This window comes from Crinia signifera, chromosome 1, assembly GCF_055691185.1.
Source record: "Crinia signifera chromosome 1, ASM5569118v1, whole genome shotgun sequence".
Lineage (NCBI taxonomy): Eukaryota > Metazoa > Chordata > Amphibia > Anura > Myobatrachidae > Crinia > Crinia signifera.
The window spans coordinates 167,197,029-167,211,608 of record NC_139217.1 but is presented as its reverse complement, the minus strand read 5'-3'; the positions used below and the strand labels follow the sequence as shown (position 1 = coordinate 167,211,608).

Genomic DNA, 14,580 nt, shown 5'->3' with positions numbered 1-14,580 from the left:
ATTGGAGTTCTGTTGAGGACGCCAATAGCAAATAATCTGATTCTATCTATTATCTTCTAGAAGGTGCTAAATAAATAAGAAGTAGAATCTGATTGGTTGCTATGGGTAACATCCCATCAGTAGAACTCCCATCTTAGTAAATTTACTCTGTAATGTTCTATAAAGTATATAAATAATTGGTATGGCTCATGTTGTTTCCATTCATCTTCCTTTATCTTCCTTTATTTCTATAGGCTATCCTATTGGAGATGGTTTCAGAAAAATCGATGACCATTCAGATGTGTATACTCCAGAGGTAATTACCCTATGCATACTTCTGAATGACATATACTTCCATTATTCAATTTTGTTTAAAATCGCATTATACCATACTTAGCATTTTTTCAGTTGTCCTCTCCGTCCCTAGAGGCGAGATGCAAGTGAGTAGTTTGGGGCCAAATATACACATATCACATATCATGGCCACATTCCTGTGACATATGTGAGGCCATGATTTATTAGTTGTGTGGCATCACACCCCAATAACACCCATCTCCTTAGGAAGTGAGTGGGATGCAGAAGGGTGACCTGCTCTTCTGGAAATTCATTGCTAAGTCTGATGCAACTTGTTCGCAGCACCCCCTAACCACCCACGCTTATCCCCACAGCTGCCCCACGCCAAGAGGAAAGTGTACAGGGCAGTGGCGTCACTAGGGTTGGTGTCACCTGGTGTAGGTACTCATGGTGTCAAAAATGGGGGGGGGTGGCCTATCAGAAGAGGGTGTGGTCTGTACCATGATTGTATTGTGTACCTGCAGATTGCACATTTAAGCGAACTATACCCATTACACATGACGTAATGCCAATTACACATAATGCCGCACACGTGATGCCAGTTACACATTACGCCCCACACCGCAATGCTAATTACACGATACACCGCACTCTGTGATGCTAATTACACATTATGCCGCACACCTTGATACCCATTACACCCCACACTGTGATGGCAATTACCCAATGCTCCCCACACCGTGATGCCCATTATACTGCACACCATGATGCCCATTATACCCCACACTGTGATGGTAATTATTTAATACACAATACTCCCCATACCATAATGCTGCCCATTACACCCCACACCATGATGCCTATTACACTCACATATGCCCCCATAGTGCCAGACACTGATACTGTATGCCCCGGCCCCACAGTGCCAGATATGATATGCCCCCACAGTGCCAGACATATACCCGACACCATGATGCCCATTGGGCCATTACACTCACGTATGCCCATAGTGCCAGACAGACACTGATATCATACTGCATGCCCCCACAGTGCCAGAAGCCTCGCTTTCTACACCCAAACGTTGTGATTCGATTCCAGCAGCTGGTTAGGACAGGCCTCCTGGTCCCTTTGGCACACCTCTGCTGCTTCTAAATCTGCTAGACCCCTACTGCTCCTGTTGTCACCCCACTGACTGCACTAGTTATTTCTCACCAACGAGCTCAGTCCACGTACTGGACAGTCCAATCTCTAATCCTAATAATATCCTCCTAACAGATATACACATGCTACTTTTCCACAAACTTTCTGCCACTTGTACTCAACATGCACATACCGAAAGCTCTCCTATGTCCTATGGCTGAACTACCTCTGCCCTATACTTCTCCCTATACAGTACACAGAGCCTTCCAATGACAAACACACAATACACAGAGCATTCAAATGACAGATATACCATGCAAAGAGCATAGCAATTACAGATAAACAAAAGACAGCATTACAGTGACATATATGTGTGTGTGTGTATATATATATATATATATATATATATATCTCTATTTATATAGATAGATATATATAGATATATATATATATACACACAGTACACCGAGAATTCCAGTGACAGATATGCAATACAAGAAACATACCAATGGCTGATATACAATACACAGAGAATACCAATGACAGATATACTGTACTGTACTGCCCCTATATGCCCCCACAGTGCCAGAAGCCTCACCTTTTGCAGTGCAACCGTTGGGATTCGATTCCAGCAGACTCTCTGACTTCAGTGCGCAACCTAAAATGGCGCTGGCCGCAGATTCAATACGGCCGCGCCCACCCTCCCCCCCTTGAGTGACAGGCTGCCTCCCTTCGTCCCTGGGGTGGCCAATCCCCACACAGGAGGGGGAGGCACCCGCTCTACGCCGCCGCCAGCCGCCCAGCCTCCCTTTGCAATGCGCCCGGGCCGCACCGCACACGCAGTGCGCATCATGCTATGCCGACCCGCCCCCCCTCTCCCCCTGCTGTGTGTGCGGTGCGGCCCGGGTGCTCAAGACATCATGCTGAGTGAGTGTGTTGCATGCTGGGACTTGTAGTGAGGGGGACTTTTGAAGTGAGGGGAGACTTTTGAAGTGAGGGGGAAACAGCGTGTGTGGCCACTAAACCAGCGAGGTTCGTAGCTAAATGCAGCAGGCTCCCTACATTAGCCACGAGCCTAGCTGTTTTGGGGAATCCTCGCTGTACTCTGACAGCAAGGATTCCTCCAGAATGTTGAATAGGGTAGCTGAAGGTGCGGGGGTTAAATGGCAAGGAACGCTTGTTTTCGGCGAACCCCGTCGTTTAACCCCCTAGCCGGCTGCATTGAATACACCCCTCTGTTGTGTTACATTATCTGCCGTTGTCAGCTCTCTAGTGGAAGAAGATGCATTGCATGTAGTGGTTAATATAATTGCTGTTTAATTACTTAATAGTTTTTAATATTAATTTACAAGATCCACATTGCCTAACGTGAGAATATCAGATGCCTTAACATATTATGAACTTAAATCATTTTCAGGCGTTTAATTGGTATTTCAAAACATTTGAAAATCGAATCTAAATGTTCTGCCCTAGCTATTAAATTGCGTGACTGGTCATATCTGTAGGGAAATATATGCATTGATTTATAGCTGACAGCAGCTTTCCAATGTAATGAAAATGAACATTCTTGACATTTAGCTGACTAAGAACTATGGTTTGTGTGAAAATATCCTATTACTGTTCAATGAGGGAGTCTTCAAGCATGGTATAAAATGTCAACCCAGAACGGGGTGCTCCCCAGGGGGCAAAGATCCAGCAAAAATAGTCCAGAAATTTAGGGCAGTCATTAACAATTCCAAGATACCTTGGGATTATTTGGTAAGTGTAATTTCTATTTCCTGGGCTATATATACAATAATATGAAGATTCACCAACTTGTATATTTTAATAGGGAAATCTTTTAGTGAAAACACTATGGGCCTGATTCAGAGTCACATGCAGGGCCTAATTCAGGTTGGCTCGCAAAATCTCTCTCTAATGGGCAATAACATGGGCACTGCAGGTAATGAGCTAGATTTGGGTAAGGTGTGTTCAAACTGAAATCTTAATTGCAGTGTAAAAATAAAGCAGCCATTATTTACTTTGCACAGAAACAAAATTACTCACCCAACTGTAACTCTCTCTGCTCCGGTTACTTGTACAGCGAGTTTGCTTTTGTATGTATTTGAGCATTTATTTGCAGCTGCTCATGCTGAAACACCTATAGATAATCCAGTACTCACAAAGGTGGTGGTGCTATCGATTCAGATGGTATCAGAGCTATGTCAGAAACGTGATGGACGTTTCTGGGCAGTGAATGCGAGGTGGCTAGTTGTGAATGCAAAAATGGTCAGCGGGTTTTTTATGAAAGTGTTTCAGGCATAAGAAGCTGCATTACCAAACATAGGAGGCCATGGTCACATAGAGAAACTGTTCCTGACTTAGGGCTGGAGCACTTTTTGATGGTGGTGTATTAGGATGCATAAATCAGTATTACAACTTGAACAGATGGTAAAATTAGGGCTCTCAGTTTGCACAATGTGCACAAGGAAGGCGTATGTGTCTGTATTTGCATAAACTTGCAGATGGACAAACACCGATTGACCCGATTACATATGCATTTATGCATGTGAATCAGAATCCGGTACAGTAATGCCTTTAGAAGGCATTTGTTCTAAATTTATTCTCCTAACTGTATGTTGCCATAAAGTAATCTGTAACATACATGGAAAGGAAGCAGCATATCTCTGTATGACCAACTTATGGGGCCTACACACTAGATTGCTTAGAAAATGTCCCTACATTGTTCCTCGTGTAGGGGCATAGCGATAAACACTGGCCCTGACAGATCGCTCAGCACACAGCACCGACACATTCTGAGCAATAAAGCATCGCTCACAGCACTCAGCAAATTGCTACGTGTGTATGCCCTTAACACTGATTCTTCTATTACTTGCAAGAGTTCATTAGAGATCTTGGGAGCTGGACATCTTGAAGTCAAACTCTGTTAACTTCTCTGAAGGCTTCTACAAGGAAGGAGTAGGGATAGATGGTAACTCTTGGAGTCTTGACCCTAGCCTTCCCCTAAGTAGGAAATGAGCAAAATCTAGGACTCTCCAATGGGTGCATTCACAGATGTATTATAACATTTTCCTCCAAAGTAATTGTTCAGTACTTCTCCAGGGCAGGGAAGGAAAGGATCTGTTCCTCTTGGAATTTGTTTCCACTTCCTAAATAAGAAATGAAGCACCATGTACTTGTCCTAAATTTTGAATAGTCACAGAGTACTTGCAATATTTGGAAGGACATTGTCCCTTTTTATTGTATGTACTTCTTGAAACTCTTGTATATTGTAAATTGTATATCAAAAGTTCAATTGAATAAAATATATTGATAAAAAAAAAAGAAAAATAAATGAAGTAAATGTAGTTTTGTACACAGGTGGTGCAATCTTCACAATTTAATACCAGAGTGTTCTCATTGAAAAAGTGAACAAGTCTCTCCATTTCTTGACCACCCATACATCTCCATAAGGTGTTTTTATCGTTTGCATGGTGTCTCAGAGATGATAGCCTAAGCAAATATTGCTGCTTTTCCATCCTGGCATTTACAATGTTGAAAGTTGATCCTATCCTACAAACCTGGCTGGCCATCAGGATTCAGGATTGGTCCCAGGCTATTACTGTAAGAGCTAAAACTTCAATGCTCTAGTCAGAGGACTCCAGTTCTTACAAAGTAGAGTAGATCCTGCCACACTGCTTACCTTTCCCTCCAGGAGAGCAGCAAGAGTGCCCTGGAAATGAGTGAAACCCATAGTGTTCTGCCAAGCAGAGAACAGCATTTCCACCGCCGTAGTGGTTTTCATTCAAGTTTGCAAAACTGGGAAACTGATTTTCTCAGTAGACAGACCTTTCATCATGGGGAATGGCCCTTCATCCAGAAGTCTTTCAGCAGTTTGTGGATGAGTGGTACCAACCAGATGTTGCATGATGACCTCTTGGTTGAACCATAAGGTAAAGTTCTTTTCTTGCTGGACAAAGAGTTCTGCTGCAGTAGCAATATTTCTGCAACTTGTGAAAAGAGAGGGCATTCGGGTGATTCTGGTAGTACTGGCTGGACCAAAAGATCTTTGTACGCACAGGTGTTGTAAGAACAGCAGACAGGCCAGTGTAGCTCCTACCCCAAGACTAGATTTGTTAAGTAAGGGCCCCTGCCCTGATAATTTAAGCAATGCTCAAGCCAGCAAATAGGCAACATGATCCTCACCAGTGATGTCCTCTTTTGTCCTGCATGTAGGAACCCTGAGGATGTTGCTGATGATGCACAGGAAAACGCATCATCAGTGACATAGTGGTACACATTGGATGATTTGAACATTTTGTTATTCCAACCCATTGGAATTGGCAAAATCTAAAATATTGTCTAGTGTGTACCTAGTTTTGTTGGAAATATTATTGTGACAAATCTTCTGCCACTGACCTCTTTACCATTGTTCTGGCCGTTCCGCCTTGTATTCAATTCCAAAGATTTAGTGTAAGCACAAAAATAACATTTCTAGATTTACTCAGCATACCGTATGTTATAAACTGATATACTTCACTGCATATGATTGACAGTCCCTTTGCTATGATCTCATATAACTTCGCTATAACCATATAAGTGGGCCTTTAATACTACCTACTTGTAGCAAGAAACAATAGAACAGTGGTTTCATCCTTCGAATTGCTTTCTATTTTCTCCATATGTTCTTCACACAACATGACCTCTTCCTGTATATTCAGAGCTTCAGTATATAAGGCTGACATTCATAAAATCCCCATGGTGCATTATTGAACATGCAACATGCTACATTCATTATGTCGTCACTGATGAAGTGTTGACATGGTCATAATATTAACAATACATTTTCAAGTAACCAAAACCATTATCCTCAAACCCTTATATCAGGCATGTCCAAACTGTGGCCCTCCAGCTGTTGTGAAACTACGCATCCCAGCATGCCTTGCCATAGTTTTAGCATTCCCTAATACAGGGGTTCCCAATCTTTTTAGAATCATGGCACCCTAGAGCACCAGAATTTTTCCACGGCACCCCTAGGCCCAAAAAAATTATATAAAATGAAGTAGATTGTGTTTATATGTGCTTCTTAGGTTCAGTTATGTGTTAAAGGGCATGAGTTGTTGCTGATTGTACACATATTTTATGATTGGCAGCCACCAGCACTGTTTTTGTCCATAAATATAATTATAATTGATCATAAATAATTTGAATTGGTCCTGAACCACCAACTCGTGGCACCCCTGCAAGTGTCCCGAGGCACCCCAGGGAGCCACGGCACACAGTTTGGGAACCACTGCCCTAATAGCAAAACTCTGGCAAGGCATGATGGGACTTGTAGTTTCATAACAGCTGGAGGGCCATAGTTCGGACATGCATGCCTTATATAGACATTTTCAACATAGTGTATGTCAACATTATGCAGAGGTCGACTTTTCAACTATGCCGACATATCATTCAACATCATGGCTGCATGCTGTATTCATTGATGCCGGAATTAATTTTTTATCAAACCAATTTGTGGTTACACAGACATAAGGGCAACAGCTTACATCTTGGCTATCAGATTAACTGTACATGTATCATACATCAATATTTTATATGATTACTGTATTTTAATAGGCTTGATCTAAAAATGCTTATTTTTTTCTGTGTGCCCATAAAGGCCAGAATAGTTCATGTTATTTTGGAAAAACCTGTGTCTGGAGAGTTGGGATTTTCCCTGGTGGGAGGCGACTATGGTATATTTGTGAAGTCCGTCAGTCCTGGGGGTGTAGCTGACATAGAGGGGAACTTACAGGTTGGAGACAGAGTGCTTCAGGTAATTTTTATGAACTCCTCTAATGTTTACACTTTGCTTTTATATTCTTAGTCTATAACTGAGCTAATGATGGCCAAGCTTACCACAATTACAGTACTTTACCTATGTAAAAATCTATGAGACCAGGTCATGTCTTTTTCTAACCTCCCTGCCACTAAATCTAGAGTGCAGTTTGGACCCAAGTGGGTAATCTTGGCAGTATTTCACTTCCGAGCCTAGAGCAGGCTTTCCATAGAAAGGTCCCAACAATGTGTACAGTATTATACACGCAGTCTCCCAGTTGCTGTGTCAATCAGTGTAATACATAGTAGGGAGGCGGTATCATCCGATTCCGACGTATCGGGCAGTGAAATCAGGTGAAAGCGGCGCATCGGATCGGAGATCAGACCTGCTTTAAGGGTCCGACTTCCAACACGAGCAGCCTCCCGGCAGCGTGGAATGGGATCCCATGCAATATATTGCATGCAAAAGGACCGCAAGCTCCAGGGCGATTCAAAGGAATTCGGATTTAACCCATTGAGCCTTATGGGCACCTAGCTCACTAGGTGCATTTCCCATATTTCAGAGAACGGAGAAATTTGTAATGTAGACCAACATTCTGCCTTTCAAGAAGCTAAACGTTAAAATCCGTAAAGCCGTGATGTGAGGCTCATGTAAAACCGCAGGAATGTGATTGCAGTATCACACACCTCTCTCTATATGATACAATGTTCACATACACTACCGCAAACCTGTTTATCTCCAATGCTCAAACTAGGCACACTGGGGCAGATGTATTAAGCCTGGCAAAGAGATAAAGTGGATATACAGTGGAAGGAGATAACGCATCAGCCAATCAACGCCCACCTGTCATATTACAAACACAGCTGATTGGCTGGTGCGTTATCTCCTTCTACTTTATCTTCAGTTTAATCTCTTCGCCAAGCTTAATACATCTGCCCCATTAGTACTTAAATACCACAGCACAGCAGTGCCCAGGAGAGCTGACAAGATACCCCATTTTCAATGGCATTGTTGGCCTGTTTGCTATGATCTGGGGCCTAGGATTTTATTGCTGTGATTGCTGTGATACAAATACAGTTTTGCACTAATTTAACAAAGAACCTTTATGGGACAAATGAGTTCTAGTTTACTTCCTGGAAATATTGTCTGCAGCGGCAAGATAAGTCTGAGGCACCTATACTGGACCACATGTGTGCAGTAAAATAAAATCTATTCTCATTACCAGCAAGGAGCGCCTTGGGGAATAGGGATAAGCCCAATCTCTGGCCAATAAATTGGCCATTAAATCTGTTAATCCTAAATAATCATTAAGGTGTTTAACGTGGTGTCTTATGTACTTTCAGCTTATGGCAGTATGCTTTTGTGAACTAGGTGATGATACTTTTTTTTCACTGACCCCTCATTAGTTTGCATTATTTTCAGTTTAGTATAATTTTATTTGCAGTTTTGCATTGATGCAAGTATAAAGTAAAATAAACAATAATTGTTCAGTGTTAACAAAATGTACTACGTGTATATGTATGTATATATATATATATATAGCAACAAATTACAGGCCATGTTGTGTGTGCAGTTACAAAGTGTAAAATGTGGTGTTAAATTGTGCCTTTTAATTAAAGTTTATCTTTTTACTTAAATAAATTATATATATATATATATATATATATATATATATTATGTGTAGAAATTCAATATTCTTGAGAATGTAATATAAATACTATTAGTTGTGCTTGCTGCCTGTGACTGTTCTTAATAGGGTTCAAGTGAAACAGGAGGGCCAGTATTTCTGTTACAAATAGTGTCAACCCTATTAAGAGCCATTGACATTGCTGAGGCACATTTTTTTAGGCAGCCATTTTGTAGACATATACTATAAAAGCCAATAAATTCACTAGGAGTCTAGGCTATCACTCCTGGTACCTAATAAATATATAGGTGGTAGTTTCATAAATACTAGATCCACTTTCAAAATGGCTGCTATTTTTGGGTGTCATTATTTGAAGTACTTCAAAACCAGTCAGTGCTTTCAAGAGTGTAACTGAGACAGGTTTTCAATATGTATTTACATTTTTGCACATTAAACAAGCCTAGTTATATCAGCATTGTGTTTTCTTCGAAGGATTCGGGAAGTGCGGCATCATAATTTTTATGTAGAACTTAAAATCCCAACCTTCTGATCTGACAGATGCAGGCGTGTTTGAAGCTGTTTATAACACTCCTGCAAACTCAACTATGTAGTTATCTGCTGATCAGCCTAATACGTTCTCAGGTGGTTACCCTGTATTACAGTATTCTTTTGGATGTATTGTGCAGACATGTTTACCTAATCCTGAATCAACACGACTGGCAAAGTGGCACCTGTTTTATGATGAGAAGAAATTTATGTCAGGAATCCTGATTACTAACACTTTATGTTCTCAACAGGTAAATGGAGAAAACATGCAAGGTGCTACACATAGCAAAGCAGTGTCCTGTATTCGAAGCTCTAAAGGGCTCGTGCAAATGGAAATCGCCCGTGAGCTTATGCCAAAGGACAGTTCACCTTCTTTCGACAAGTTTAATGGAAATTTAGGTAATCTCATAATTTTAAGTGCATCGCTAATACATCAAAAGTACAATGCATAGGTATATTGACTACTAAAGCCAGCTGCTCATGAAAAGTTCAGATATGAGCAACTCATGATGTGTACCTATTCTGCTATACCAATTTCTGGGGCAGATGTATTAAGCCTTAACAAGAGATAAATTCAAGTGTGATAAGGAGAGATAAACGTCCAGCCAATCACCTGCTAACTGCCATGTTACAGGCTGTGTTTAAAAAAAGTCAGTAAGGAGCTGATTGGCTGGACGTTTATCTCTCCTTATCACCCTTGCATTTATCTCTTGTTAAAGGTACCCACACACTAGAAAGATCTGTGATCGTAAGATGTGCGCATAAATTAGCCTTGAAATCTTTTTTCCTTCCTGGACAAAAGATTTCAGGCAAGCGCACATCTTTACCAAAGATTTTTCTTAAGATCCAGTGTGCGTTCCTATGGATCTTTTGTTAAATCTTCTGATCTTTTGTGCAGCACGTAAGATCAGAAGATTCAGCTAAAGATCCACGGGAGCGCGCATCGGACAAAAATCGGCCAATTTTCGACCGATTATCGGTAAACATCGGACGGTATATCGGCTGATTTATCGGAAATCGGCCCAAAAATCATTCTAGTGTGTGGGCACCTTAAGGCTTAATACATCTGCCCCAATTCTTTGTGATAAAAGTACTAGTCTCTTGTGCCTAGCAGATTGTGAGCAACTGTATGCAGCTAAGATGTGAATAAGATGCATGTTGCAGGAAAGAGTTTGATTTTCTACCCATGGCAGAGTCTAATACACCACGCATCTGATCACATATGGCGTATAAATACTAGATGAATGAGGACACATATATAGAGACAGATTATTTCCATATTTGTATAGGATTTGCATATTAGAAAGCTCTTCTCTGAAACTATTCAGTTTCTGCCCTAGAAGAACTTATTATTTATATTACTTATAGTCCGACATAAACACACTAGGGTTTAAGTTGCCAGGCCAATTATCCAGTACCTGTGTACAGTATTCTTTGGTTTGTGTTAGAAAACAGGAGTATCTTGTAGGAACCCAAAAACACAGAGAACGTACAAACTCCACTCAGATAACATCATCTCACCTTCACAGAAGAGTGTTTAAAAAAAAAAAAATGTTGTATTATTTGTAAAAATACCTGTAGTTCCTTATGTATCTACCATTTGCTTGTTCGTGCAGGGATTGGTCTTTCTGTATAGCTGGGGTATTAATGCATTGTGCATGTGTGGTCAAACCAAACTGTCTTTATAGTATGCACAGAGACCCTGCCAGAATAAATCCCAGCACCAATATGTACATGGCACGGCTTTGCTGGTAATGGGAACAACAGTCCCAATGTCTGCTCTATACTCATTGCCTTGTGCCATATTGGTCAGTATGCTCTGCTTGCGGTCAAACTACACTATATATATGGAGTGCCGTGTTGGGAGCTGTCGGCCGTAAGGGTGTGACAGTTCCTTTCTGCCTGCTATATATATATATATATATATATATATATATATATATATATATATATCGGTGGGGTGGCGCGGCACTCACAGCAGAAGAAGGACGCGGTACACTTGAATCTGGTGCAACGTTTCAATGTCCTTTATTTGGACATTTTCGTCAGCCTGACGAAAATGTCCAAATAAAGGACATTGAAACGTTGCACCAGATTCAAGTGTACCGCGTCCTTCTTCTGCTGTGAGTGCCGCGCCACCCCACCGATATACCTACTTCTTCAGTGAGGGCACCCAGCCAAGTACTGCTTCTACAAGCGCTACGGCGCACTCGTGAGTGCCGGTCTCCTATTACCTATATATATATATATATATATATATATATATATAGATCCATGTGAAGACCGCACTTGCACTTTAACATTGGGATAACACGGGGTGCCAGATAAAGGAGATGCGTATAACACGAATATCCAGTTATAGTCCGGGGTGTGTCAACACCTATATAGGTGTCGAGTATCCAGCACTCTCCTATTTATGAATCCAAACAAATTTTGTAAAATCCAAAAGTATAATCTTTAATCGTTCACACGTAGTCACATCAGGTCAATGTACAGGTATATATATAGGGAGTATGCCCCGACGTTTCGATCTTGCGATCTTTATCAAGAGGCTAAAATTCCTGTGTTTCAACAGAATCAACTGTGGAGCAGTGGAGAAAAGCCCTGGGTGACCGGAGCAGCTGCCAGCTGCTCCGGTCACCCAGGGCTTTTCTCCACTGCTCCACAGTTGATTCTGTTGAAACACAGGAATTTTAGCCTCTTGATAAAGATCGCAAGATCGAAACGTCGGGGCATACTCCCTATATATACCTGTACATTGACCTGATGTGACTACGTGTGAACGATTAAAGATTATACTTTTGGATTTTACAAAATTTGTTTGGATTCATAAATAGGAGAGTGCTGGATACTCGACACCTATATAGGTGTTGACACACCCCGGACTATATATATATATATATATATATATATACTTGCGGGGGTGAGAGCGACACTCGCAGCAAAATAATTGACGTCCAGTACAACTTAACAGTTGTACACATTATTTTGCAGCTCTCACCCCCGCAAGTATCTATTGTTTGTGCAGGCACCCGGCTTTAGTTACACAGCATCGTTGCGGTGGCATGTGCCTGTCTTTTGGGACATTTATTTATTTATATATATATATATATATATATATATGTACTTTTATGCCGGCACTCCCAATCTCATGTACAACGGTCCGGTGCACTCCAGTACACACCATACAGAATCCAATAAAGGAGGCACACGGATAAAGATATTCAAACAACGGCTGTATTCGGGCCCTTATCCACTTTCCTGGTGTAAGGGCCGCTATCCTGATGACGGGGATGCTTCCCCGAAAGCACTCGATCGTTGCTATGCCCTAATACAGCTGTTGTTTGAATATCTTTATCCGTGTGCCTCCTTTATTGGATTCTATATATATATATATATATATATATATATATATATATATATATATATACAGCACCAATGACCCAACACTCCAATAAACAGCCAATATGTGCCCTGGTGCCCCTCTGGAAGCCAAACGGCCACAATACAAGATACAGCCTCGGTGCTCCGGGGGAGGGTGAGCGGCACTCGCTGGTCTTCAGTAATGTAAAAATCACCAACAACAGGTAACTATAGCAAGATCTTGCTATAGTTACCTGTTGTTGGTGATTTTTACATTACTGAAGACCAGCGAGTGCCGCTCACCCTCCCCCGGAGCACCGGGGCTGTAATATATATATATATATATATATATATATATATATATATATATATATATATATATATATTGCATTAAGTATTAATATCTGATAAACCCATGACACATTGTAGTGCAAAGAGCATGCAGTGGAACAGAAGTGATATGATGTGTCTTATAAACTTTTGAAAGATGAATATTCTGTTGTATATGAAACCATTTATACATCAGATTTGTATTGTAGCTGGTCTTATCAGATATTCCCTCCATTTTTTTCTGAGAACATCTAGAACACCTTATTGTCTTACATAAGCCTCTTTCTTGAGTTCAAACCACAATAATGTTAAATAATAGTCATCAAATGATTGGTAGGCTGATACATAATTAATAAATTATTATTATTATTTTTATTTTTTTAAGATGATGAGACTAATGCGAGAGACAACTACAATTATGAGGAGGATGAAATGGATCAGAATGATGTCATACAATCTCTTCTTGATGTTGTCCATGAGCAGACACAGAACCTCCTACAGCTCAATCGACAGAATGCATTTTCTGAAGAACACTACTCTGGTACATCTAATATAAAATAGATAAGCTTGCTGTGGTGGAGACTCTGGCCAACATGGACAAAATGGCTACCGCAGCACTGGAGGAGTTAACTTTAGTGTTGCATTGCCATATTTAAATATACTGATGGGTGCTAGGCATCTTTTTTTAAATATTGCCGGTGCTTAGCGACACATTTAAAATTGATTACCAGCAGCAGGCTCGATGGTCGGCGATCAAAAGATGTGGGAGGTTCCCCCTGCCCTGCGAATGGATGTTACTGTGTAACATCCATTTGCAAGCCTCTGCGAGTAAGTCGCCCTTGCCAATTGGTGGCGGCAGCCAACCATTCGCAAGACGGGTTTTGGTTGATTCGGGATTTGGTTGATTTGCATCCGAGTGAATCAACCAGAATAACCCCCTGAATGTAAAATGTTATTTAAATGGATTGTTTTGTAAGACACTGTGCCAGGCTGCAGTACCTGGACATGTGCAGCCTGATGCAGGGCACCAGCCACACAGCATGCATTTATGTTAAATGTATTTAAAAGAGAAATATGTTGTCTCTATTCCCTGGGTATACGGAGCTCTTTGTGGGCTATTTCAGGCCACCTTCCAGGCAAATTGAATGCCTTTCTATGCCAAATTCAATGCCTTCCTATACATCCTCAGCCATGGAAGGGTCATGGGATGGCAGAGGAAAAGCTGGGCAAAATAGCCAGCTTTATGGTTTTAGGGAGCTCCAACAAGCTCCCATTCTTTCGGCAATGAGCTGGGTCCCTTAGCAGATTCCCAGAAGATCATTTTAGAGGGAACTGTTTTCTAACCCTAGATGAACCGGCATCTGTGCTGTGACTAGCGCTGCAGTTGACCAAGGCACAGAGGGTAGAGCACTTCCTGTTTTCCATAGGGTATCATGTTAAAGGTGAACAAGACGCTGTGTGCAAGACACCGGCACTTAACTCTATTGGAAAAAACTAGGAG

General features: G+C 41.2%; 1 protein-coding gene across 8 annotated transcripts in view; it reads left to right on the top strand.

The window, feature by feature from the left end:
- PTPN13 (protein tyrosine phosphatase non-receptor type 13) overlaps positions 1 to 14,580 on the top strand; it is a 250,652-nt gene that overhangs the window by 219,071 nt on the left and 17,001 nt on the right. For 7 of the 8 annotated variants that reach the window (XM_083176389.1, XM_083176417.1, XM_083176443.1 and 4 more), the window contains 4 exons: positions 234 to 295; positions 7,055 to 7,210; positions 9,638 to 9,785; positions 13,465 to 13,620. In XM_083176389.1, coding sequence (XP_083032515.1) covers positions 234 to 295; positions 7,055 to 7,210; positions 9,638 to 9,785; positions 13,465 to 13,620 — 522 coding nt within the window. The remainder of the gene's footprint in view (positions 1 to 233; positions 296 to 7,054; positions 7,211 to 9,637; positions 9,786 to 13,464; positions 13,621 to 14,580) is intronic. The other variant, XM_083176426.1, reaches the window with a different exon arrangement.